Source organism: Lutjanus erythropterus, chromosome 4, assembly GCF_056507025.1.
Source record: "Lutjanus erythropterus isolate fLutEry1 chromosome 4, fLutEry1.hap2, whole genome shotgun sequence".
NCBI classification, from domain to species: domain Eukaryota; kingdom Metazoa; phylum Chordata; class Actinopteri; order Lutjaniformes; family Lutjanidae; genus Lutjanus; species Lutjanus erythropterus.
The window spans coordinates 33622478-33648277 of NC_139320.1; the positions used below are offsets into that span (position 1 = coordinate 33622478).

Below are 25800 nucleotides of genomic sequence, written 5' to 3' on the forward strand. Positions count from 1 at the left end.
TCAGCTAACTTAATTTAGCCTTTGCTAGGTAGCCATATTTCTTTCCAGCACATGAACAATCTCCGTCTGGACAACAAATCAGTGTTGAATTCAGGAAAGGGTCAGGTAATGTTAGTTAGCAATAGCTGTTAGCAACTGGTGGGTTTTGGTGTTTTTATAGCTGCAGAGCTAGCTTAAACGGTTGACTGGCAGCTAACGAAGGGAAGCTCTAGCTCTGCTCCATTAGTAAACACGGCCCACTGTAAGAATTTCTCATAGTTTGGTACTGGTTATGAGCTATTGTTGGTGTGTTTGCACTGAAAGTGAAGCTAATATCCAACTCACATAGGTATGTCTGAGTTAAGTGCAGCGTCTCTGGAAAACGCAAGAGACTCCAGTAGTTTCTGTCATGTCCCTCCAATCTATACTATTATTTTACTCACAAACAAAATTAGGAAGCTAATTTTATGGTCAAGCATATTGTTTTTTATTGTCATATTACCATATTCCTATCACATTTTAAGTAAATGCATGTTAATTTCAACCATACATAGTGAGATATTTGCTGATTGAATGATCTGACCTAAATAAATAAAGGTCATAGAAGCTGTAGAGAGGCCGCGCTGTCATCACAAGAGTATGTTTATTGTCAAACTGTTTCAGACATGGGTTAAGTGCAGGTGAACTTGCCAGTTAGATCACATGAGAATCCCTCTTGTCAGTTTTCAAGTTACCTGTTTGGGCCTGCACCAAAGGTGGTGCAGAGGGACTACTGGCAGCTACAGTAGGAGTGTGGTTTTAGGTATGACGACAGTGACGAGCCCCCATGTAAACAACTCATCTGGAATAAACAATGGTGGTGATGTCAGAGGTTAGCATAGATGCTGCGATGGCAGGACTGCCAACTTTTCAAAAAACCTTGGAGTGAGACTTGGTAGAGGCAACCAAATGCGTGAGTCTCAATGTGTGAGAGTCGGCAGCTCGGACACCTCTGTTGCCGTTCAGTCCACGATGATGCAATGAACTGGTCATAAACTGACTTGGTATCGCGGGCTCGAGCCCATGGTGGACATGATGACGTGAGCCAAAGACAGTTTAGTGCGGAGGTGTCAAACTCATTTTTGTTCAGGTTTGGTTCAGGGGCGACATACAATTTAATCTCAAGTGGGCCGGACCAGTACAATCAAAGCATAATCTATCGAGTATTCTGGCGATTAATCGAATAATCAGATAAGAAATGTTGCGTGTTCTGCATTTTTTTTCTATTACATTACTTTTGGCTTTTTTTTTTTTTTTTTTACCATTCCAAGAGGAAGACGACATCCGCGATTGATTAGTGATCAGTCTGCCCTCCTTCCCTCCTTCACCTGTTCACTCTGCTATGAGAAGGTCTGAAAGTTTCTCACAGACAAACACAGACTCTCCTGTTTTACGTATAGGCCTCCTTATACAGTTGTTTAATTTTATGAGTGCATTCATTGCAGTCATTAACAACAGTCTCCTCCACACGCAGCTACTCTACTGCTGTGAAAACTGAATCGTGGGTGAATTAATAACCCAAAATGTGAGTTAGGTTTTGTCTTTTTGTCTTTAGAAAGGACCCTGCTGGTGAAGAAAGTCAACAGATCAGATACAGACAGAGTAAGAAAATCACACTGACCTCCTCTGTGTGTCTGTACCCTACGTGCCAGTATGGAACTGGAGTCAAGCCAGCCGTCTCTCAATTTGGAATGCGCACGTATTCTAATGCTTACGGTAAATGCATTAATGCGGTGCTGTAAGGTGACAGGCAGAGCATCTCGTAGAATATAATAAGGAAATAAAAAACTTTCTTTATATAGTAAGTCCAAAGACACCAGTACTATTGGACAGAGGACTTCTCGGACAACATGTACAAATAATATGAAGTACTTTTAATGTGTACTTTTGGAGTAATCTTATGTCAAATTCTCTTGTATCCACTAGAAACATGCTTCATTCGTCTGACTTTGATCTTTAATAAAAATCATATTTTCAATAAGTAGTCAAAAACACCTGTACTATTGGACTCAGTACTTCTTGGACAACATGTCTTATTACTATCAGTACTTTTACTGTGTACTGGTGTGGTGTGGCAGCTCTGCAATGGCACCGGCTATATCAGAACTAGTGATAATTTCTGCATTGAAAAGAGTGCAAAGAAAACAAACAGTCTGGTATGACAAGTTACTGCCCTACGCCCAGAATGGAACATTGTGAGTCACCAAAGGTCACAAGCTTTACATATTTTGGCAGAACATGTTGGAGACTACAGAAAAGGAAATTCAGTCACAACATTGGATAACTCAGACTTGTTTGTCCAGCATATCCCATAGATGCTCGATTGGATTGAGATCTGGGGAATTTGGAGGTCAGGTCAACACCTCAAACTCATTGTTGTGCTCCTCAAACACAACAATGTGTAACTGAATAACTACTTAACTACTTTATTGTGTGCCACAGAAACAATCAGAGGGAAAGACAGCTATTATGAACTAAAGTGCACAATAGGACTGTTTATTTTTTTAATTTCAGAATTGGTAATATTCCCTACATTGTCCCATGCAAACATTCTATTTGTCTCACATTTGGATTGTCTGGACCTGGTCAACCTAGCCACTAGGGACTTGGACTTGGAGCACCGTTAATAGCCTAATATACTGTAGTGCTTTTAATTTGAACTCCAACTGAGATTTTGAACTAACATTGGTGGTTGCTCTGTGTAGCTAGCAGTTGGTTTGGATGGTAAGGAGCTGGCAACTCTAAGATTAGCTATGGTTTCATTCGAGACCAGAGTGGTGTTGTGAGACTTGTGAAGTGTTGTAATGTGTGTGCACTGAGCTTGGTGGTGTATCGTCCTGTATTTTAAAATGTGATTTACTAACCTGTTAGTAATCCACATTTTTCTAAATGGCCAAGATTTAGGCATGCTTTTTGGTGTGCCCTGGGCACAATAAGATTGAAAAACACTGCCCAAACCCATGACCATAACCTTTGATGGTCTCCTGATGATGTCTTCACTCTGTTAAAATGTCCTCACTTCCAATGCATTGAAAGTGCATACCGGTCCTCATTGAGTAACTGTATTCCATTATAGTTACAGATAAGATGTAATCAGGTTACAGATAAGATGTAATCAGATTACAGATAAATGTAGTAAAAGAGGAGATTATTATCAGGACTACAACAGTAAAACACATTTTGAAGAACAATATGCTACCAGCAGTGTGCACACATTACAACAATTCATGGGTCTCACAACACCACACTGGTCTGAAGTGAAACCAGGTAATCTTACAGTTGCTAATTCATTACTACAGCCAATAGTGAAAACTGATTTCACTGGGTAGATAGTTCACCTTTTTTTTTTTTGTCTTTAAATCCATCAGTCCATCAATAAATTGCACATAACAAATGACAGGTGCGAAATCTAATTTTGATGTCTTCAGAGCAGGCAAAGTCTTGGGGGCCCCAGTCATTTCTGTCACACCACTAAGAGGAGCCCACACTCCAGGTTGGGAACCAATGCCCTAGAGGGCACTTAACCTTCTTTTGTCCAATAGAATGTTACTTTAGAGGGCGCTTTACCACGTTTTATCCACTAGAAGAGCACCCTGGGACATTTTACCACGTTTTGTCTGCTAAAAGAGCACCCTAGAGGACATTTACCATGTTTTGTCTACTGGAAGAGCACTTTAGAGTGCACTTTACCATGTTACCTCCACTAGAAGGGCACCCTAAAGGGTACTTTACAAATTTTTGTCCACTGGAAGAGCCGTCATTTCCAAAGACTGGGTCGGGACCAACAAGTGGGTCACAGCAGTAGAAAAAGACTAGAATATAAAGACTATGGAGGAAATGTTGTAAAATTTAAGATTCATATCTGCAGTGCAACTTTTATAGAGCATTTAAAATGTGTCTATTTTTCCACTGATGAGAGAAAAAAAACAAACCTGTTAATTTTGTTTAGATGCACTTATTTTGTCTAACTTATGATGTAGGCTATAATGTCTTATATTGTTTTCATGATGAGATGAACTAAACTGAACCCTTTTTTTTCCAGTTAAACTCACTGATAAGTGGTTTTCTTAAGGTTATATGGCTGTTTAGTCCCGATACCTTGACTTCTTTTTCAAATTGTTCATGTGAAAATGTTCTTAGTTTCACTAACATAGCTGTGAGGTCTACTGTTATTTTTTTACGATTTGATTACACCATAGTTGAAGTGATCTTAGTCAAGATTTTCTTCTGACCACATTTCTTCCTTGAAGATGATGGTAATAATGTGTTGGACAGTTCTTAAACCAGTTTTAGTAGTTTCATCAATCTCCTTAGTTGTTTTCTTTGCTTCATGCAGGCCAATAATTTGACCCTTCTGAAACAGAGTAACATCTTTTCCACAACCGCAGGACATGTCTTCTGACATGGTTGTTGAAGAAATGAGAAGCTCATCACTGCATCAGTTAGGGTTGAATAACTTGTTGCTGGCTGAAACATATTAATCACTGCAGTAATTATCCAATGGAAGGTTCTTACCTATTTGTTAGTGAAGCAAAAACAGAAATTCACCAAAATGGACAGATGGGTTGCAAATTCCACCCACTACTCAGGCAACAAAAATGATCAATTTTGGTCAATGATCAATCAATCAAGTTAACATTTTTGCAATTATCTTGGAAATTGCTTGGCGTAGACTCAAACTCTTTCATTTTTTTAACTGGTCAATTCATACGCATCTTTTCTCAATTCTGCTTTCAAAATATCAACTGTTATGTCATTTGTTGATTTGCTGCACCACCTTTGGTGCAGGCCCAAACAGATAACTTGAAGCCTGACAAGATGGATTCTCATGTGATCTAACCAGTGTTGTGCTAGTTACTAAAAACCAGTAACTAGTTACCATTACTAGTTACTTTATTTCAAAAGTAACTCAGTTACTTTACTGATTACTTACACCAAAAGGTAATGCAGTACTGTGAAAAGTAACTTTTGAGTTACTATGAAAAAAAGGTCTCCCATTAATGCCCTTATAGCCTTCATCTCAGTACTGTTTTTGCATTGGAGATTAATACAATAGAAATTGGCTGCATGTCTTCTACAACATACCCTGCAATGGCTTTATCAACTTTTTCCTGGTTCGCAGGAGCAGTCAGTCCCTCAGTTAAAATCCAGCCGCTGTTGCTGAGGTGGTGGAGGTGAAGTGGCATCAGAGTCTGTGTCTGTACTCTTAGCTACACACACAGGAAGATTCAGGACTACACAGCTCTGGCTGCAGCTCTGTCTCTAGCCGAGACTACACAAAAAATAACGTAAAATAACGGAGTAACGCATCGTGTAGTAACGTTAACTGAGTTACTGAATTTAAAAAATAATGTGTTAGATTACTAGTTACTGCAAAAAATAACAAAAGTTACTTTGTAACGCGTTAGTCCCAGCACTGATGGTCATGATGTTCTGACACTCAGAGCTGGGAGAGATTTCTGTCTGTTATTATAAGAAAGTTGTCTGCAGCTGTTTCATGTAAAATAAAGTGCTCAACATAAACACAGGAAGTCAGAGGAGTGTTTTAAGGCGATCCTAGAGTCCCATGAACATGATCACTTCTTTGATATATTAACTGTTTCAGAACAGGTGAGAAGTGAAGGTGAATTGAAAAATTTAGAAGTTCTTCATTTAGTTTTAGTTGAACCTTTGTGACGAAGCATCACCTGGCCTCAGCAGAGGGTTGGACACTCTGTCAGATCAAGACGGGAGCTAAAAAACAAACCAGACCGAGGACAGGAAGACAAACGGCAGCCTGGTGTCGCACTCCTCTGTCAGCACTGACTGTTGATGAAGGAGGACCTGAGTGTGTGTTGGAATTGGGATGACTCAGCGGAGGAGGGACGTGTGTGTGTGTGTGTGTGTGTGTGTGTGTGTGTGTGTGTGTGTGTGTGTGTGTGTGTGAACAGCGGGACAAACAGGAGTTCACGACACTTTTTATTTGTGCATGTGTCCCAGTGTAAACAGAGGCAGCGCTGCGTGTTCACTTCCTGGACATAAAGGCTGTTGACATTTAAAGAATTATTAAGAGTCTACAGTGGTACTCTGTAACGCGTTAGTCCCAACACTGGATCTGACAGACAAGTTCACCTGCACTTATAACCCGTGTCTGAACAGCTCGGCTCCGCGGAAAATACGCAGCGAGTCTATTTTCGACGGATGGCACGTCAAGTGACACAGAGCTGGTCGAACGGGCAGGAAGTCAGGCACGGAAAACAGGGGAGAATCCGGTTGATTTTCAAAATAAAAGACCCCGTGCAGACTTGCGATCATAAAGACAGACACAAAATAAACAATTTAATTACGTAGCCTGCTTATCCATGGTAGAAGCACAAAGAGCAATGAAAGAGGACTTAATCAACAAAATCAGAGCAAGTAAACATAATCAGACGGGCAAAACGCTCCGCTGCTGAAACTTCTGAAACGCTGCTGGTATAAATTGAAGTCGCGTGCATGACGGAGCAAAACCGCAGCGCAGCCTTGACGCTAAGCAGACGCGCCTGGTGAAAATTACGGGTAATCATTGTTGCAGACCAATGTACACCCTTTCATGGAGACGGTATTCCCTGATGGCTGTGGCCTCTTTCAGCAGGATGATGCACCATGCCATAAAGCAAAAATGGTTCAGGAACGGTTTGAGGAGCACAACAATGAGTTTGAGGTGTTGACCTGACCTCCAAATTCCCCAGATCTCAATCCAATCGAGCATCTATGGGATATGCTGGACAAACAAGTCTGATCCATGGAGACCGCACCTCGCACCTTAGGGCGGAGATATACTTGCTTTAAACTACGCGTTCGCATACGCACCCCTACGCATCCCTACGCTTCATGGCTGCGTATCCTGCGTCCATTTGGAGCGATGGTTGTGCGCGTCCTCAGAAATTAACGCGACGCATACGCGAACGCAAACGCATGGTTAAACAGCAAGTATATCTCCGCCCTTACACTGCGTTTCACCTCAAAGGGCTGTCACAAATGTGAAAAATTTTCTCTCTCATAACTGGCCACAGGGATTCAAGCAAAATCGTTTTACATGCTCTTGGGTCTTGATCAGTGGCGTAGCTGACGTAGGGTTGGTGGGTTTTGTAAACCCATGGGCCCTCTTGTGGTCAAACTTTTTTTTTTAAATGTAGTGTTGCCGCGGGGTTACACTGCCGCACGGAGTGTAACGTTAGACTGGGTCACTGCATTTTGTTGCATATAAGGGGGGATACGAGCGCCACCCCCGCGCCCCCCCCCCCCCCCCCCCCCCCCCGCTACGCACGATGTGTCTTTCTCAGGTCAGTTGTCACGGGAACAAAACGCTCTGACGGAGCAGAGACAAAACAAACGTGTGTGAATATGTAAAACGGATTTAACAACAACAATAAAATTTACACCAATGTCAGGCCCCTTTAGCCTCAAAACCCATGTGGAATACAGCCCAGTTACGCCACTGGTCTTGATTCAGTTGATGCATCAGTTTTGATAATGACTGATTGAAGTAGGTGTGACTTACTGCAATAAATCTAAATTTAGACATTCACAATTGAACCACTAAAAGTCAGCTGTACCTCCTACAGGGCTGAAATTCATTCATTCATTCTTCAGCTTATCTAGTGAATTGTAGTCCATCACTCTATATGTTTCAACATCAATCAACATCTGTACCTTCACAAGTTTTCTTGTGACCAAAATGGACACAGACATTCTCTAGATGGTAGATATCAAGTGTTTCCAATTGTATTCAGATTGTTGAAACAGTGAGGCTGCAGTAATATTTAATATTTAACATGCACAACATTTTTTTTTATTTAATCTAATGTTTGCTCATATTTTACAGAAATATTTGTAATACACTCAAGAAAAACAGAATGGTATGTGTTTGTTTTCAGAACTACTCCCCTGACAGTTAAATTACTGTTACTCAGCAGTCAGTGGGTGGGGTCAGAGAGAGTGTCAGGATGTATCTGCACCAGGTTCAGTTAGGCTGCAGACTGTTGTGGAAAACTCCACATGAAACTCTTTCTCTTCTCAGGCTGTTAGAGATTGATAGGACTCAGCATTTTTTCAAAATCGCCACAATGCACTGATCACCAACACAATAGTTTGTCATGCTTAAGTGTTTGAGATCATTAAGTTATTCACTCTCATTGACCTCAGTACTTCATTAACAGTAGGTGTCCTGCAGGTCTAAAGACATTCACTATAAGGTCGTGGGTTCAAATCCCCAAGTGGACAATGTTCGCATAGATTGTTAATTCCCCCATAGAATGACACTCACTGACCTCATGGAAATGTAACAACAAAACATTTAGCTATTATCTCAAAAATGGTTTGGCACAGAGCCAAAAAAAAAAAAGCCAGAATTTCAAGTCATCAGCATCTGGTCATCTGCTTTAATTTTTTTTCCCCCGCAGCTTGGACCCTGTTAAAACCTGCTTGCAGGTCCTGTTGTATGTGATTTAAGTAAAATGTCAAAATAATATAAGGTGATGTACAAATGGTAATTAAAATGGCGACGAACGTCATTTTATTGATGATGCCTGGTGTGAATTAGAAGCCACTTTATCACTCCACTTGCAGGTAAGCTTACAGGGCACTTCATCGCGTTTTAATCACTATCGGGGATCCCTGACTCTACCCATCACAACAAAGTGTTTAACCGTAGACTATTCTGCTGGTCGGATCCCATAAGTATAGTGGGTTCCCGTTTTTTGGACCACATGGAGTAAAGTAAAACAGTAAAACACACCCACACACACACACATGCATGCAAGGAAAAAGAAGAGTAAGCGACTCACCGGTAGCCGCAGTTAACAGAGGCTGCATTTGTTCCCAATGAAGACTCTGTCAGCAAACACAGAAGTTTAAAGTTATGAGATAACAGAGATACATTAGAGGCAACTATCCTCATAGATCATTAAGCTGTGCCACACTTCAATTTAGTCATGGGCAAAATACAATCACATCTTTCAACAGATCTATAATTATTTAGGAGCACAATTCAATCCAAGCGTATAGTTTAATAACATGTAGTCATCTAAAATATCCTTATAAATAAGATACTCTTTCCAGCGGTGACTCAGACCGAACTGACGTCAGGTGCACCCAAATCAAAGCAGCAGCACAAGCAAGTTCACACCCATGCCTCCACATCACATGCTTTTTATTTCATCATCCTTTCACTTTTTAATAAAACAAGTGTAACATGTCGCCTGCTCATCACAGCACAAGACATCACACAGTGCAAGGACTCTCCTAGCTTTTCAAAACACAGGAAAATGAGATAATAATAGAATCATTTAATTGCACGTCATGGCTGAATATAAGAGAAACACACCCTCTGTCTTCCTTTAGGGCTACTTTCCAAAAACGAACAACAGACAAGTAAAAACTGAACAAATAAATCAAAGGAAAAGAGAAATTATTCTGGCACAGCTCTATGAGAAGCTGACCTTCTGTGTCACAAAGTCAGTGTAACATGGAAAATGAATGAACACTTTACTCACCATAAACTGTGGTGCAGACAAAAACCAGCCAAGCTGAAAGAATTTTATCAGATACATGATTAAATTGTTTACAATCTGTCACACAACGAAGATTAAAATCCAGTTTGTGCAAAGTGGTGCGCCTGTATCCTACCCAGTCCGAGAGCAAGATCCAGCAACATCCTGAATCCTTCCTTGACCATCTGTAGTCGAGTCAGAATGGCATGCAAAAAAAAAACAGACAACAAGAAAAACAAGCATCCACAGAAATATATCTGAATGTGGCTTTTTTTGCCCCTCCTACTTAAGACGAGCCTATCACCTCAAAACATCACATTTATAACCTGTGGAGTGAAGGTCGAGTGACGTAAGAACACAATTGACACAGCCCATAGACACGTGCAACCGTCCTAGAAATAGAAAGTCAGACACTAGGCGCTGAAGACATGGATATATTGAGACATATACAAAATCAGTGGAACAAAGGGTCTCTGTGAGCCAGTTACTGACTCGTCTTCTGAGATATTTTAACTGTCATCAATCACAATGTTGCATGCTAACCATCATTCAGGCGACAAACAAAACACGCGGTAACTGGGGCGTCCCTATGGCTTTAGCCCAGTGGTCCGACTCTCATCTGCGGCCCATTTGCTGCGCGTCACCCCCTCTCTCTCTGCTCCCTCTCCTGTCATGTCTTCAGCTATCCTCTGATTAAAGGCAAAATAGCCTTAAAATAGTCTTTTAAAAAAAGAAAAAACACTCGGTGATGTCTTATCATAATATAATTGTGATGCGCTCATAAAGAAATCCAACACACGTGTTACAGAGTAGATATACTATGAGCCCCCCTGAAGTGGAATAAATTTCATGAGGACTTAAAAATTGATTACATGATTTTTCTATCACCCTCCCATCACACATAGCCCAGAGCTTCTCAAACTGTGGGGCGGGCTCCACTGGGGTCGCACAGAGCCACTGCAGGCGGTGCGTGGATGACGAAGGGAAAAACTGCTTGAATGTAGAGAAGAAAAAAAAAAACGAGTTTGCTGGTGCTACTGTTCTGATATTTGTTTCTCTGCACTGTAAAAAAAAAAAAAATCTATTAGTTTTATAAGTTGACTGAATCTGAAATACAAATTGAAGTATTTTGTCACGTTTCAAAACAAAACAAAATTTAAACTTTGTATTAATTCAGTTGTTTGTGAGATTGTATGTTGGAAAAGCTTAAGTTGAACCAGGCTGTTCAGTCACACTGACCAACATTACAAACAAATGTGATGTGCTTTTACATTTTCTCAGGCCGATCAGTCTCATCACTTTTGACGTCGTCAAGCGGAACAGGAAGCTCGGGTGATTTAAGGGCCGTTGGATTTGAATTATCTGAGAAAATTATTTAGCTAGCCGTTTGGAATTGCAGAAATAAAATCATGGTCGTTTTGCCTGTTCCTTTTTCGACTAAGACCATCTACATCCCTTGCTTGCCACATCCCAAATAAATGATTCGGTCCTTCCTTCTGTTTCAGCCTGTTTGGACAGCGACAGATATCCTGATGATGATTTTTCCTGACTTACCCGATGCCTCTACAGAATATCAAACGCAAAAGCCAAATCAAGGTGCCAGAAACGAAATGGCAAGCAGAGAGTGAGAAAAAGGGCGACGATTTGTCGCCCAGAGTTTCTCAAAGAAAGGCAAATGTACTAATCTACAATAGGTGTTGAATAAGGAGACAATAGGCTATTCGAAAATAAAATAAAATAAAATAAAATAAAATAAATTAAAAATTAAATTAAAGTAAATTAAACAAAACAAAATAAAATAAAATAAAATAAAATAAAATAAAATAAAATAAAATAAAAAGGGAAACAGACAAGCAAAGAAAAGGCCTATACATATATGTACACATAGCATCACTTTCGTTTGTTTTCTTCTGATATTTTGACCCGCAGTGATTTATGTATGTCTGAAGAAATTCATGTGAGCGTAGATTTGCTGAAGGAGGTCGGCACAGGATTTCAACGACAGGATGATCAAACGAAAACAAACGAAAAAGAGTGCGGTTCTTCGCCAACAGGTAAGGTGTGTGTGAAGTTAAAAATATCTCTGAAATAAGCGCTCAATTAGGCTGATGATTGTGTGAAAATAGCTGTTGTTTATTTATTTAATATGTTTGTAGTCGCATTCATAGCGTAAGGGGGAAGCGTTTTTCATTCACACGTGAAAGCATTACTGAAATATATTCCTAAATCCAAAACAAGGCATGTCTTTAGTTGTCCTTAACCATCTCAAGGGTGGTTGCATAAATAACTTTCGACTATAGGTAACTCTAATACAATTTTTTTTTTTGATACCCTATAGGCCTCAATCACCTCGCTGTAATTATTTCGTTAAATGTTCTTATTTTACCATTATGCCATGATTATAAAACACGTAATTTATATATATATATTAGGTATTTCATGTATATGATCTATAAATAATGTGAACAAAAGCTCCGTGGAAACAAATGTCTGGTATAAGTCGACACACGGGATCCTTAAAATAGGAGAATCGGAAATGCCACCCATTTGACCTGCTTCATCATTTCACCGCAAGATGTCATTGCCATTTTGGGGCAATTATTATTTCCTGTCTCTCCGGATTTTGTCTTTTTTTAGTGTCTTGCTGTGATCGTTTGGAATTCTGTTCTAAGAGTCGGATTCCAGCACGAGATAAGAGAACCATATCAAACTTCCCCTATCAGAAATATGATATTCACCAAACGATTCACAGTAGCTCTTTGATCATACAGTAAAATTACCACCTTGAATAATTTTCCATGGTTTTATTCAAACCTTCTTAGGCGGTTCCTGCTACAATCTTTTTTTTTTTAGGCTGAATCTATGTTATGTGTGTTACAGAGTAGATATACTATGAGCAATAATTGGACAGACTATCAAAAATATTTATTTAGCGCCGAGGTGTTGCCTTTCTGCGCTTGCTGTATGCCCCCCTGAAGTGGAATAAATTTCATGAGGACTTAAAAATTGATTACATGATTTTTCTATCACCCTCCCATCACACATAGCCCAGAGCTTCTCAAACTGTGGGGCGGGCTCCACTGGGGTCGCACAGAGCCACTGCAGGTGGTGCGTGGATGACGAAGGGAAAAACTGCTTGAACGTAGAGAAGAAAAAAAAAAAAAACGAGTTTGCTGGTGCTGCTGTTCTGATATTTGTTTCTCTGCACTGTAAAAAAAAAAAAAAAATCTATTAGTTTTATAAGTTGACTGAATCTGAAATACAAATTGAAGTATTTTGTCACGTTTCAAAACAAAACAAAATTTAAACTTTGTATTAATTCAGTTGTTTGTGAGATTGTATGTTGGAAAAGCTTAAGTTGAACCAGGCTGTTCAGTCACACTGACCAACATTACAAACAAATGTGATGTGCTTTTACATTTTCTCAGGCCGATCAGTCTCATCACTTTTGACGTCGTCAAGCGGAACAGGAAGCTCGGGTGATTTAAGGGCCGTTGGATTTGAATTATCTGAGAAAATTATTTAGCTAGCCGTTTGGAATTGCAGAAATAAAATCATGGTCGTTTTGCCTGTTCCTTTTTCGACTAAGACCATCTACATCTCTTGCTTGCCACATCCCAAATAAATGATTCGGTCCTTCCTTCTGTTTCAGCCTGTTTGGACAGCGACAGATATCCTGATGATGATTTTTCCTGACTTACCCGATGCCTCTACAGAATATCAAACGCAAAAGCCAAATCAAGGTGCCAGAAACGAAATGGCAAGCAGAGAGTGAGAAAAAGGGCGACGATTTGTCGCCCAGAGTTTCTCAAAGAAAGGCAATCTATGTTATGTTATTTTAAAATAAGTCTCCATTCAGAAATAAGCTGACGCTTCTTTCTGAATAAAATCACATAAGTCACTTTGGACAACAAATCAAATGGCACTACGGTACCAATAGACTATTTCTTGCTTTTTCTTTGCTTTTTTTCTTCGTGATGGTTTCAAAGCAGTATCCTCGCTAAAGAAATATCAGTCTGTGATAGTCCGAAGTTTTTGTATGGCATAGCCCACATTAATATGTATATTGTACTTCTCTTACTGAAAACCAAGCAGTTTTGTTTCAGATAACCGAGGTCTAAACAGCATATATATAAAAATGAGTGTAGAACTAGGAATGAATTTTGCTAAAAGATATTACACATCAGCTGATGATAATTTATGCTTTATGTTTCAACCAACAGACGAGAAACAAGGAACAGACCAAATACGTACATCAGGAGAGACTTCGTTCCATTCTGAGTGTACAAAATATATTTATTTGACATGTGCACAATCTGGATGAGAAATGTGGAAAGTCATCGAGATGTATAAGGGTTTAGTGAAGCCGCAATTAAAGTAGGAATGCCCCGATGGAGTCTAGACACTGTTGGGGGTGAAGGCTCAGCCTGGACTCTGCATATGAAGGTTGCAACGATTCCACACTGTTAATGACAGCTGACAGCAGCAGAGAGGAGAACAGCTGGCAAGATTGATGATGATTGGCTGATGGAGACAGTGGCTACATCTGACTGGGTAACTGACAAGTGACCATACCTGTGGAGTTATATTTGTGCCACAATCCTGAGTGAGCAATTCTAGATTTTGAGCACAGCAAAATATTTAGTGAGCACAGAAAAATATTTTGAGCAAAGAAAAATATTTTAAGCACAGAAAACTATTTTGTGCAAGTCCACATATCAATTTTTGTGGAAAAATTGAATGTGAGCAAAAAAAAGAAAAAGCATCAGATTGAGCCTACAAATTTCTAATCTGTGCTAAACATGTCTTTACATGTTTGCTAATGCTATGATCAATATGAACGTGCAATAATTTCCCCTTTCACTCAGTTTCACTCTACTTAATACTTAGTACTTAATACAATATTAAAGGATATTGGAGGTTTATTCCACCCAAATGCCAAAATAATTGTGATTCATATTATCCCAATATCATCTAAATATGCCTAAAATTCTTAAAACGGTTCTAAAACATACCAGAATCATTTTATCTTACATTTTGTTCAGAAACATAGGACATGTCTTTTTTGTGAACATCCTTTTATTGAAAAACAAACAAAAAAGTTGCAATGCAATTGCAGCTTGAAATCTGCACAGCAGGGCCTAGGGGACTGGCTGACACACAAATCTATTTGTAGGAGAACCCCTAAAGGCCTCCATGACTCCTGAGAGAGAGGAAAAGAGAGGGATGCAAGAAAACAGAGTAGAAATAACATTTTATTGACTTTTGACTTTTTCCTGACCCTCCAATATTCAACCCCCAGATTGTGAATTAGGTAACAGCCCTACATACCAATTGAATGGCTTCCCTTCTCTCCTCAATTGTTTATCTATTCCTCTTTCAAATTCCTCCACTTCACTGAAAGTAAATGGACGACATGATCACTGATGAGTTAACAGAAATATTGGAAACACTTAAAAAGGGTAGATTAATTAACATAATTACTGCTTAATAAGGGTATTAACTTAGCTTTATTTTCAGGGGAATCATTGGCTTCTAAATAACTCCTAAAAAGGATGTTTTTACCCTCTGTTTGTATAGTTCCTCTCTCAGTCCGTCCCCTGAGACTGTAATGTCTTGGGCCTCAGCTGGCTTGAAGGTACGGATGTTTTCGAATAAATAACCTGATTTGAGAACCGTGTGTTGCGCAAAAAAGGTGCCCAAAAATGGAAAGCTGGCGTAACAGCAAAGGGATTTTTTTGGTGAGCTTCAGAAAAACACAAGAAACATATTGTCCATACATATCAGAGTTGAAACAAAATGAGATATTGCTAATTCAATCAGGAGAGACTAAGAGTAAAAGAGAAATGGTTTATTGGCACGTGCATGAGATATGAAACATGAACAGTCTTTGGCAGTTAGACCCCAATGAGGTGAAACAATATGTATATATATATAAATGGGGGTGATGAAGCTGTAGTGAAGAGAACCCCCCGGGGTCTAGACACTGGTGGTGGTGAAGAGGTGCAAAGCAGAGACTGATGAGGTGAAGTGGCTCCAGACTCCTGCTGCCTGGACCTGAAGACTGGAGGAGAGGGCGTCAGAGAGGATCGAGGTGAACATCTTCTGGCTGCCTGGGTCCAATGACTAGAGGAGAGAGGGGTGGAGGAGGGTCGCTCGACTGACTGAATGACAACTGATGGAGCAAAGACAGAGGCGATTTAAAGTTTTGGCAGCAGCAAATTGACTGGCTACCACGACCGTGGCAAATTCTGATTGGATAGTAAAGACGAAGGTGAACGCGCACAAACAGCTGATTAGAGGGAATAGGAGGAGAGAGCTTGAGTCAAGGAAAGTTATGAATGAAGGCAGTGTAATAGAAGGGCTTCCTGATTGAACTTACGCTGAGCTTCATTTGTAAACATTTTATCCATCACCATGTGTTGATTTCAAGTTTGTTCTTCAGACAATAATTGCTTGTTAATCTTGTCTTGCATTACTTGTTACAAATCCTTGACCGATCCTTTCCATTGTAAGTGCCTCCTAGAAACGTTCAACATCAACTTCTCCACTGAAGTCCGCTGGAGGTTGTGGAAAAAAAAAAATGATAACATTACAAAAAAGTCACTTATGAGTAATCAATTCTCTAATTAACATCTAAATAAGTCTATTTGCATTCTTACCTGACAAATGGAATACTCCCTTCTTATGGAGGTCCATGATGAAAGAATTTTGACAGTGACGAGGAGAATTTGTATGTAGGCAATAATAAACTATTAAACAATGTTTGCATTGTTTGCAAACTTCACCTGCATGAAAAACTGCCCTGTTGAAATGTGAGTCCCAATGAGCTCTGACCTTGCTCAACTTTATGGGATAAAACAAAGTGGGCCCACAGAATGGGCAGTGGTAGGCTGTGCAGCATTAGCTGTACCTTTTCAAGTCAGGCAAACACTTGCCTTTTTGGATTGTTACATGCATCTTTAAAAGAAAAACAAAAACAGAACATAATTGTTAAAAATGGACATTTAGATTACAGTCTTACATTATAATAGAGCACAAAAAATCTTCAATCTGCTGTCCTGAATTGAGCTTAATTTTTGCCCATGAAATTTGCAGGAAAGGTCAACAGCAGAGGTTTTCAAAGTGGTCTCCCCAGGGGGGACTCCAAACAGTTTCAGGGGAGGCTCAGTGAATGGGAGTGAAAATAGTACATTACTTATCAAAAAGAGATCATCTAAAATAGCCTGTGTGTGTGATTTGGATAAAGAGAGGATTTTACTGTTTTCACACTTTCCCAGAGTCAGAATAAATGCCTTCAGACAGATCTTTTTATGTATTTGATGTAGTCAAGTTATGTAAACAGCAATATCAGATAGTCAGATAGAAATCATAATCTCAGGCACCCAGGAACTGCGCAAAACTAACTATACAACTACTAACTATGAGTGGGCGCCTTTTCCTACGCTTGGTCTGAGGGGAGGCCCACGGTCAGACTTTGAAAACCCGGGTCTACATAATAATGGACTCTTAAAAATGCATATCATGTATTATCTGTTTGACTAATATGCTGGCTAGAATTATCATGGTCATCAAGTAAACACACCTAGACGTTAAATGGTGCAATGGTTTTATTCAACACCTGCACAAATTCTTTTGCTATCCTAAACATAACAAGCTGTTGCCAATGATTTTAAGTTACTATGAAATATACCTATTCATTTCTACTAATAAACATTACCTTTGCTAATTCAAGACAGCAGAATTGACTTTTAACATTAAACAAATGACACATTAGTACTCACATTTTTGATGTCATACTCATTCAACTGAGTAGGGTGTCCCTGCAGAACCGGAGGCAGGATGTCATCCGACTCGCAACGTGGTGCTGTTGTGAAAACCAGAGGATCCTAGAACTGCAGTCCTGAAAGTGCGGTCCTGAAACTGCTGCCTCTGGTTCTGCAGGGACACCCTACTCTCCTCATGTTCTTAACCAGCAAAGTTAACCACCAAGTAAGATTGCGGGAAAATAGATAAATTAGTTAAATCAACATTTGACAAGTTAAATATGCAAGATTTTCCGCAGACAAAAGGCCATTTTACTGTATGCAGTAGGTGCACACAAAACGCTGACAGGAAATCCTCATGTTAACTGGGAGAGAGAAGCACGGCATGATCTTAAATAAATAAAAAAGAAAAGTAAATAAGAAATTAAATGCACGTTTGACAAGTTTAATACATGAGCTGTTCAGGCAATAAGTTACATGAGAAGTGTACATGACTTTTTATTTACCGTGGATAATGCCGGGAGAGAGGTTCAGTGAACATTTACCAAACTTAGTCTAATAAATGAGACGTTCAGGTACTGTCTAGCTGGCTACTGACATTGTTATTGTAAAGGTACAGTCAGCTACTGTACAGACATTAGGTTGACAGTAAGCAACATCTTTATGTTCTCGGCTAGCAGAGCGAACCAAAAGTAAGACTGTGTGCAAATATTAGTTAAATCGACATTTTACAAGTTAAACACACGAGATTTGCTTGTGACAAACAGCATGAGACGTTAAAAACTTTGAATGCCAGCTCCTACTTAGCAACAGCGCACCGAACAGGGACTGTGATTGATCAAAGCAGCTGGGGGAAAGTGCCCCGGACTACAAATACTTTAAGGTTGCTTGTTAACATTAACAGTAATTCAGTAACACATGAGGTTAAAACATAATTGCACTAAAAAACAGAATAAAAACATAAATACAATAAAAATAAATTAACCCTTTAAGAGACTTCAATTCTAAAATATAGTGGTTTTAAGAAAGATTTAAACATTTTTTTTAAATTTAGAGAAAAAGTTGTCAGGATGTTGCTGAGAGGGAAGACCCTGAATCTAATGGCTCTCCCCCCTCTGACCCTATGGCCTCGATCTACGCCTACTAGAGGATGTCAGGCTGCAGTCAGGCTTGTTATATTTAGAGATGTCATATTTTCAAGTATTTAGTCAAAAGAGAAAATATCATCAGGTGCATGTCTTTGAATGAACCAATGAACCTGTTAAGCCTAACTGTTGACTCATCACAATAAAAGGTCACTCTAAACTATGAGGTTAAAATACAATTGCACTAAAACACAGAATAAAAACACACATACAATCAAAATAAATTAAGAGTATTCAATTCTAAAATATTGTGGTTTTAAGAAAGATTAAAAAAACTGATTTAGGGAAAAAGTTGTTGCAGAGAGAGAAGGTCCTGAATCCAACTCTAAGGCTATTTCAAATAGGGTTAAGTCATGACCCACCCTACTGTCCCTTTGTTAGTTGGGTAGGTTAGGTTTAGGCAACTCGGTAACTGCAGCCCTATGTGAAATAGCCACAATACACTGCCTGATAAATGTTGTTTTTGAGCATAAAACTGCACATTTAAGAGTGGCCTTTTATTGTGTCCAAGACACACCTGTGCAATAATAATGCTGTTTAATAAGCAGCAGAATAGGAGAGCGAAAGTGGAGGAGAGGGTTAGGTGGGTATTTATGCCCCGAGATTGAAGAAAACAAAGATTAAAGTGACCAGACTTGAAGCAGGTGGCAAGGAGGGAGGGGTAATGACGAGGAAGTTGTCCAAGAGGTGGAAGAGGAATGGAATCTAATGGTTATAAGACAGGTTCCAGCAGGGGGCTTCTGAAAGGGTGTTGAAGAGTTTGAGGCTGATTCTGCAGCCAAATGTGAGTCTGATGGCGAAGTAGTATGCACCTCGCTAGCGGACGCCAAACAATCACCAGAAATCAGGGTGGATGGGGAGGACTTTGAAGGTGCTTTGTTGTGACAAAAAGTCTCAGAAAAATAGGCCAGTGAGGTCTGGGCTTAAAGCCACAACACCCTAATAACCTTAATGAAAAACCACTGTTATCACTTTGTATTGTCAGAGTTTAAACCATCAACAAGAAGAATCAGCCAAAGTCTGGAAAAATCACTGGAGGATTAACAAGTTTATTGATCTCTCTGGATAGAAAAATCAATCTAATTTGGAGGCTCTAGGAGCCTCCTCCCACTTTAAACATTTTGGCTTGTGTTCAAACATATTTGTGTATTAAAATTTGCCTTACTGGACCATAATGTCATTCATATTCTAGCAAATGGCTGCTTCCCTTAGATTCGCATGAATTAACCTTATATTTAAAAAAATAATAATAATTAAATGACAGAAGAAATCATTATTTTCAATGGAAAAAACAGCTGGTCTGACAGTTAGGCTGTATGGGGGACACCAGGTGCTAGAAAAGACGACAGCAAAGACAACAGTGTGGCACACAACAATACAAATATATAGTATAAGTGCAAATCAATGAAATCAGTAGTGAAAATTTAACAAAAATAAGAAAAATAAACTCATATGGAATACAACTTGGGCTTAAGGCCATACGATAGTGCAGAATATTCTGTTTTTATGTGATAATCCAGTTATATTTATGTATATAGTATACTTATAACAACAGCAAGCATGTCACAGTAATCAAACATGTACAGTAATTGTCTGAGATGATTCACCTGAAACCTTATTTCGAGAATGATCAGTAAATAAGCCCCCTATAATCAAATGTAAAATAAACAAATTAAATCAAAACAGCTAAGAAATCACCAAACATTCCACTAACGAGTAGTATGTCAGCAACACGATCATTATGTGCAATAAGATTTTACCTTGATTTAACCAAATACATAATGAAAACATAAGTAAATTTGCTCACAAACTCCTCTTCAATTCTAACATGTCTCTCATGTTGGCACTACTTATGGGGATACCCCCTTAGATTTTTTTTAAATGGAATTTTCTAAACTGTTGTCTACCTTAACCTCCTCAAAAGAGATAGTCTTGCGAAATTCGGTGCCTTATGACGCCTGGTCAGAGTTAACGCTGACCACGTTTCTACTGGCAATTACCTGCCTTAATCACCATTCTTTATTGTAAACAATAAACCTTCATAATAGTCAACAATAATAGTCAACAATAGCTGATGACAGCTCTTCATTTGCTTCTCAAATCAGTGTGCCAAAATTTTCATTTGAAGCAATAAGACGTGTCATCAGCAAATAAAAGAGGCAGGACATTATTACAGACCCTGGGTAAATCATTCATATATATCAAAAACAAGAGAGGTCCAAGGATGGAACCCTGAGGAACCCCACAAAGCAGCTTAGCTCTATTTGATATATGTATATTTATAGATACATATTGTTCCGTCCTTTAAATAATCAGTCAACCATTTCAGAGCAACATCGTGAAAGCCATATTTTTGTAATTTAGTAATAAGGATATTGTGATCAACAGTATCAAAGGCTTTTGACAAGTCTAAGAATATGCCAAGAGAATTTTTTTTATTATCTAAAGCTGTAGAGATTTTATGAGCTAGTTGTAAAAGAGTCATTTCAGTTGACTTTTTTTTTTTCCGAAAACCATATTGATGGCTTTACAGTATGTTGCTTTCATCTAAATGTTTTTTAATTCTTGAATATACTAGTTTCTCTAAAACTTTAGAAAAACTGGGTAAAAGAGATATGGGACGATAATTACTAAATACACCTGTTTTTAGGGATAAGCTTAGAACATAGGTGAGGGGCTCAACAATAGACAAGACTACCTTCTTAACAAGACTAGCTCTTATTTCATCATGTCCTGGACCAGAATTTTTCATATCCAATATGTCATGTACTTCTTTAGAGGGCCCCTGTGCCAGAATATTCTTAATCTTCTTGTGTGGACACAGAAGATAGCTTGTCAAGTTCATCATCTCTCCACGAGCTCTGACTGGTTAATCTGGCACTTGTTTGCTTTGGTTCACTTGTTCTTGTATACTTTGCTTCCTTGGCTTTTTGCAATTTCTGTTGTGATTCCCTAAAAAGTTTAACCTGTTGTTCTTGTTGATCTAAAATTTCCTTAAGAGCTCTCTGTCTCTCTTTTTCCTGCTCTGCTGCAGATTTACATCTATTTTGTTGTGCTGCTTTCATCCTAAGATCAGCTTCTCTCTGGCTTTTAGTGGAAGAAATTTCACTCAGTTCTTCTTCTCTCTCTTCTGCCCCATCCTATTTGTTTTCTAACTCCTCTTCTTCTGTTTCTCCTTCCTCAGAATCACTGCTCTCTTCCTCACATGTCTGAGCCAAGGTCAGAGTAAAGGAGCCTTTTACTTTGCCCTCTACCTCTCGTAACTCTTTCGCTGGGTACAGGCCTGCACTAGTTGTGTGTGTAGATTCATAAGGAGGCGGGGGTATGGGCACTGACGGTGCTGGAATGGGTGTCTGCTCTTCTCCTCTTTAACAGTTGCCTTGATTTTCTTCTTCCTCTCTTATCTGATGAGGGAGGCGGGCTGGGAGACGCTGAGGATTCGCCTGGTGAATCGTAGTGGGCTTGAATATGGAGGAGCAATGAGCCGGGTGAGATGCAGACCATGGAGGAGACAGTGTGGTGGCTTGCCGGACTCACACACTTGGTGGAGCACTGGACTGTCGAAAACGGGGTCTCTGGGATGCCAACCAGCGAAAGGTTTTCAGCTTCGGCAGAGTTGGCCGCTAGTGTGGGCTGGAGAAAACTTTGGACGTAATCATTCTGGTTCCATTCAAATAAATCTTTATCCGACGGGGATATTGAAATGGAATCCATACTTAGGTGAGATGAGTGAGTGGATTAAGTAATTTGAATTGACGAATGGATGCAGTGTTTTCTGTTTGATAGCGTCTTCAAATCAATGTCATTTGGTCTCTATTCTGTTGCGGAATACGAGCAAAAGAGGAAGGGGGGGGTTAGGTGGGTATTTATGCCTTCAGAGGTGCGGTTGAGGTGTGGTCCTGCTCCTGAAACTCTGCTAGATAGATTCAATTAAATTTTTGTCAAGTGTAGAATAAACAGTTATCTCTCACTGTGTTGTTTGTCCTCTTTTGAGGAGGTGGTCATATGGTTCAAGCTTGTTTGGTGAGTTCCTTGACCTCCTGCTGGATCCATTCTTCATATACACTCACTGGCCACCTCATTAGGTACACTTTGCTAATAGAAGGTTGGACCCCCTTTTGCCTTCAGAACGGCCTTAATTCTTTGTGGCATAGATTCAACAAGGTGCTGGAAACATTCCTCTGAGACTTTGGTCATGCCATGCAGTTGCTGCAGATTTTTCAGCTGCACATCTATGATGCAAATCTCCCATTCCACCAAATCCCAAAGGTGCCCTATTAGATTGAGATCTGGTGACTGTGGAGGCAATTGGAGTACAGTGAAGTCACTGTCATGTTCAAGAAACCAGTTTGAGATTATTTGATCTTTATGACATATTGCATTATCCTGCTGGAAGTACCCATCAGAAGATGGGTACACTGTGGTGATAAAGGGATGGACAGAGTCAGCAACAATTCTCAGGTAGGTTGTGGCATTTAGATGATGCTTAATTGATACTAAGGGGCCCAAAGTGTGCCAAGAAAATATCCCCCACACCATTACATCACCACCAGACTGAGCCATCGATACGAGGCAGGATAGATCCATGCTTTCATGTTGTTTATGCCAAATTATGGCGCTACCACCTGAATGCTGCAGCAGAAATCAAGACTCATCAGACCAGGCAATGTTTTTCCAATCTTCTTTGGTGAGCCTGTATGAATTGTGGCCTGTTTCCTGTTTTAGTTGACAGGAGTGGCACTTGGTGTGGTCTTCTGCTGCTGTAGCCCATCTGCATCAAGGTTCAACATGTTGTGTGTTCAGAGATGGTCTTCTGCATACCTTGGTTGTAACGAGTGGTTATTTGAGTTACTGTTGCCTTTCTATTGTCCTGAACCAGTCTGGCCATTCTCCTCTGACCTCTGGCATCAACAACAACAACAACAACAATAATAATACCTTTATTGATATAGCACCCCTAAAAACTGAGTTTACAAAGTGCTTTGACAGACAAAGCAAAAGAGCACGAGAGCAGGATACCCAGGAGGCAAAATAACTACAGAGGGCCAAATAGGAGCAAGCTAAAATTGAAGTAAAACAAGACACAAACAAAGATACTAAAACACAGAAAAACAGTACAACACAGTAAAAGAGATAAGAACAGTAAAACTAGAAACACATGACACTAAGAATAAATTAAAATAAAGAGGGGCGAGATTACAGAGACATAACATGATGTTGTCAAGTCAATAGAAATAATGAAGGAATTGAATAAGACAACATCATGTAATATCAAAATATAATACAACAAGACAACGACATCACATAAAAGCAAGTCTATAAAAATGGGTCTTGATAAGTAATTTAAAATATGTCACTGATTCTGCATACCTTATTTCCTCAGGCAGGCCGTTCCAAAGTTGAGGGGCCCTGATGGAGAAAGTGCGATCACCTTTAGATTTAGGCCTCGACTTTGGAACAATCAGGAGGGCCTCGCCTGAGGATCTAAGGCTGCGTACCGGCTCATAAGGGGTTAACATTTCGGCTATGTAGCTAGTGGCCAGACCCAGGCAACCTTGAAAAGTGATCAGTAAAATCTTAAAATAAATTCTACAGTGCACAGGAAGCCAATGGAGGAAAGACAGGATTGGGGTGATGTGACGTCGCCTGTTAAAACCGATAAGAAGCCTAGCTGCTGCATTTTGGACCAGTTGGAGTCTGGAGAGTGATTTTTAGTGAATACCAGACAGAAGTGTCTGTAGAATATGAATGAATTAATGACTTTGTCCCTGCTGTCCCTCATACTTGTTGCCTTTGTTAGTTGGGTTGGTTAGATTTTTTAGGCATGAGCCATGTGGAGTGTTTGTTAAGTAACAAGTGTAAGTCTGTCTATGTTTGTTTTCGCAGAGTCAAACTGTAAGCCTCTCCTAGGTGTGACAGACGTACCAGCACACAACTTTGCCAGTTTTGAGGGACAGTTAAGTAGTGAGCTGGAAAATGTGTGCAAGCTCAAGTTTCAGCACAACAGTAACTGGAAGATGTGTTGTTTTTGCTGTCACGGAAGAGAGTCGTTACATTGTGCAATTTAGTTGTAATCTGTTAACAAGCATATATTTTGTGGCAAATAATGCATGACTTATCAAACGAACAGTTACAAAGTGGTACAACAACAAGGCAGACAAAAGAACAGGGGCTCATGTGACAGTGGATATCATCTATTTCAGCTTCAATCAGCAATCAAGAACGCACTGAATTTCTTCAGCTATGAATGTGGTCTGCAAACTACAGGTTGCCTACAAGTGATCTAACTTGACTGTGGTTTTTCACCACAGCCTCCCATCCACGACCCGTTTTCCTTGCCATGAGCACGCCTGCCTCCTATGGGAACAGGAGGGACACCTGTGCAATACAGGCTTGCAATATGTGTGAAAGACCTGTTTGTGTGTTAGGTGAACTGATGTGTGTTTCTGACACATGGTCACAAGGTCTCTAAAATACTTCCACAGAACAGAGCTGCATTGTAGTGCAAATTTTGTTTGGACTGATCCAGGTGCAATACCAGGTGGGGCTTATCACGCTGTCATTTCAGGTCTTAACTCGTCTTTGAAAGTTATTGTTTATGTAAAATATCTGATCAATCTTCAACAACATGATTTTGATTGGTTGCTATGTAAAAATGCATGTTTGGATATGCTATTTTGAAGGATGGGTTGCTAACGTTTATGAATTGTATGTGTTGCCAGGAAGGGACACAACTTCTAACAACCCCTCCTTTCAACCAGCCAACCAGGCTGGCATCTTTTCAGTTAGAAGTGAACTCTGTCTCAGCGCTTAACTCCTTGACAAGGAAACATCAGACTTCAGACACTTCACACATTCACGACTTTCACTCCACTATATTTCAAGGACAAATTTTGTACTTTTGACTCCACTACATTTCTTGGAAGGTTGTTGTTACTTGTTACTCTTAGGCTAAGCATAGCATTGAAGTCAGCTGTTGCTGTTTTTTCTTTTCTAAAATGCAATTGGCCACACGCTGTGTTCCTCAGAAGGAAACCAATCACAGTACCCGCTCTCAACTGGGATTGATGTAAAAGCAGAAATAATGCAAGCAAGCTTTCCCTCTTTCTTTAAAATTAAATTTCAAGATGTTACAATAATTAGAACAAGAGAAATAATTCCAGGTAGGCTTTTATTGTTGAATTATTTTTATCGGGGGGGAAAAATACCACAATTGTAATGTATACACTGCTCCTGAAGCCAGAAAAGGGGGATTTTATTATCTTTTTTCAGTGAAGGGCGCTGTTTGTTGCAGCCAACTGCTGAAGATAAATCCATCATACGCAGCGCAGTGTTACACTCAGAAGGGTTTTGGATAAA

The 25800-nt window shown here is 39.6% G+C and overlaps 1 protein-coding gene across 1 annotated transcript in view; it reads right to left on the reverse strand.

The window, feature by feature from the left end:
* Window positions 1–23960, reverse strand: part of LOC146328732 (uncharacterized) — a 55777-nt gene extending 31817 nt beyond the window's left edge. Inside the window, exons 1-3 of the mRNA XM_084716681.1 lie at window positions 23812–23960; window positions 9534–9715; window positions 8826–8871 (exon numbers count right to left, since the gene is read on the reverse strand). Of these exons, the coding sequence (XP_084572807.1) occupies window positions 8826–8871; window positions 9534–9715; window positions 23812–23960 (377 nt within the window). The remainder of the gene's footprint in view (window positions 1–8825; window positions 8872–9533; window positions 9716–23811) is intronic.
* Window positions 23961–25800: the final 1840 nt, after the last annotated feature.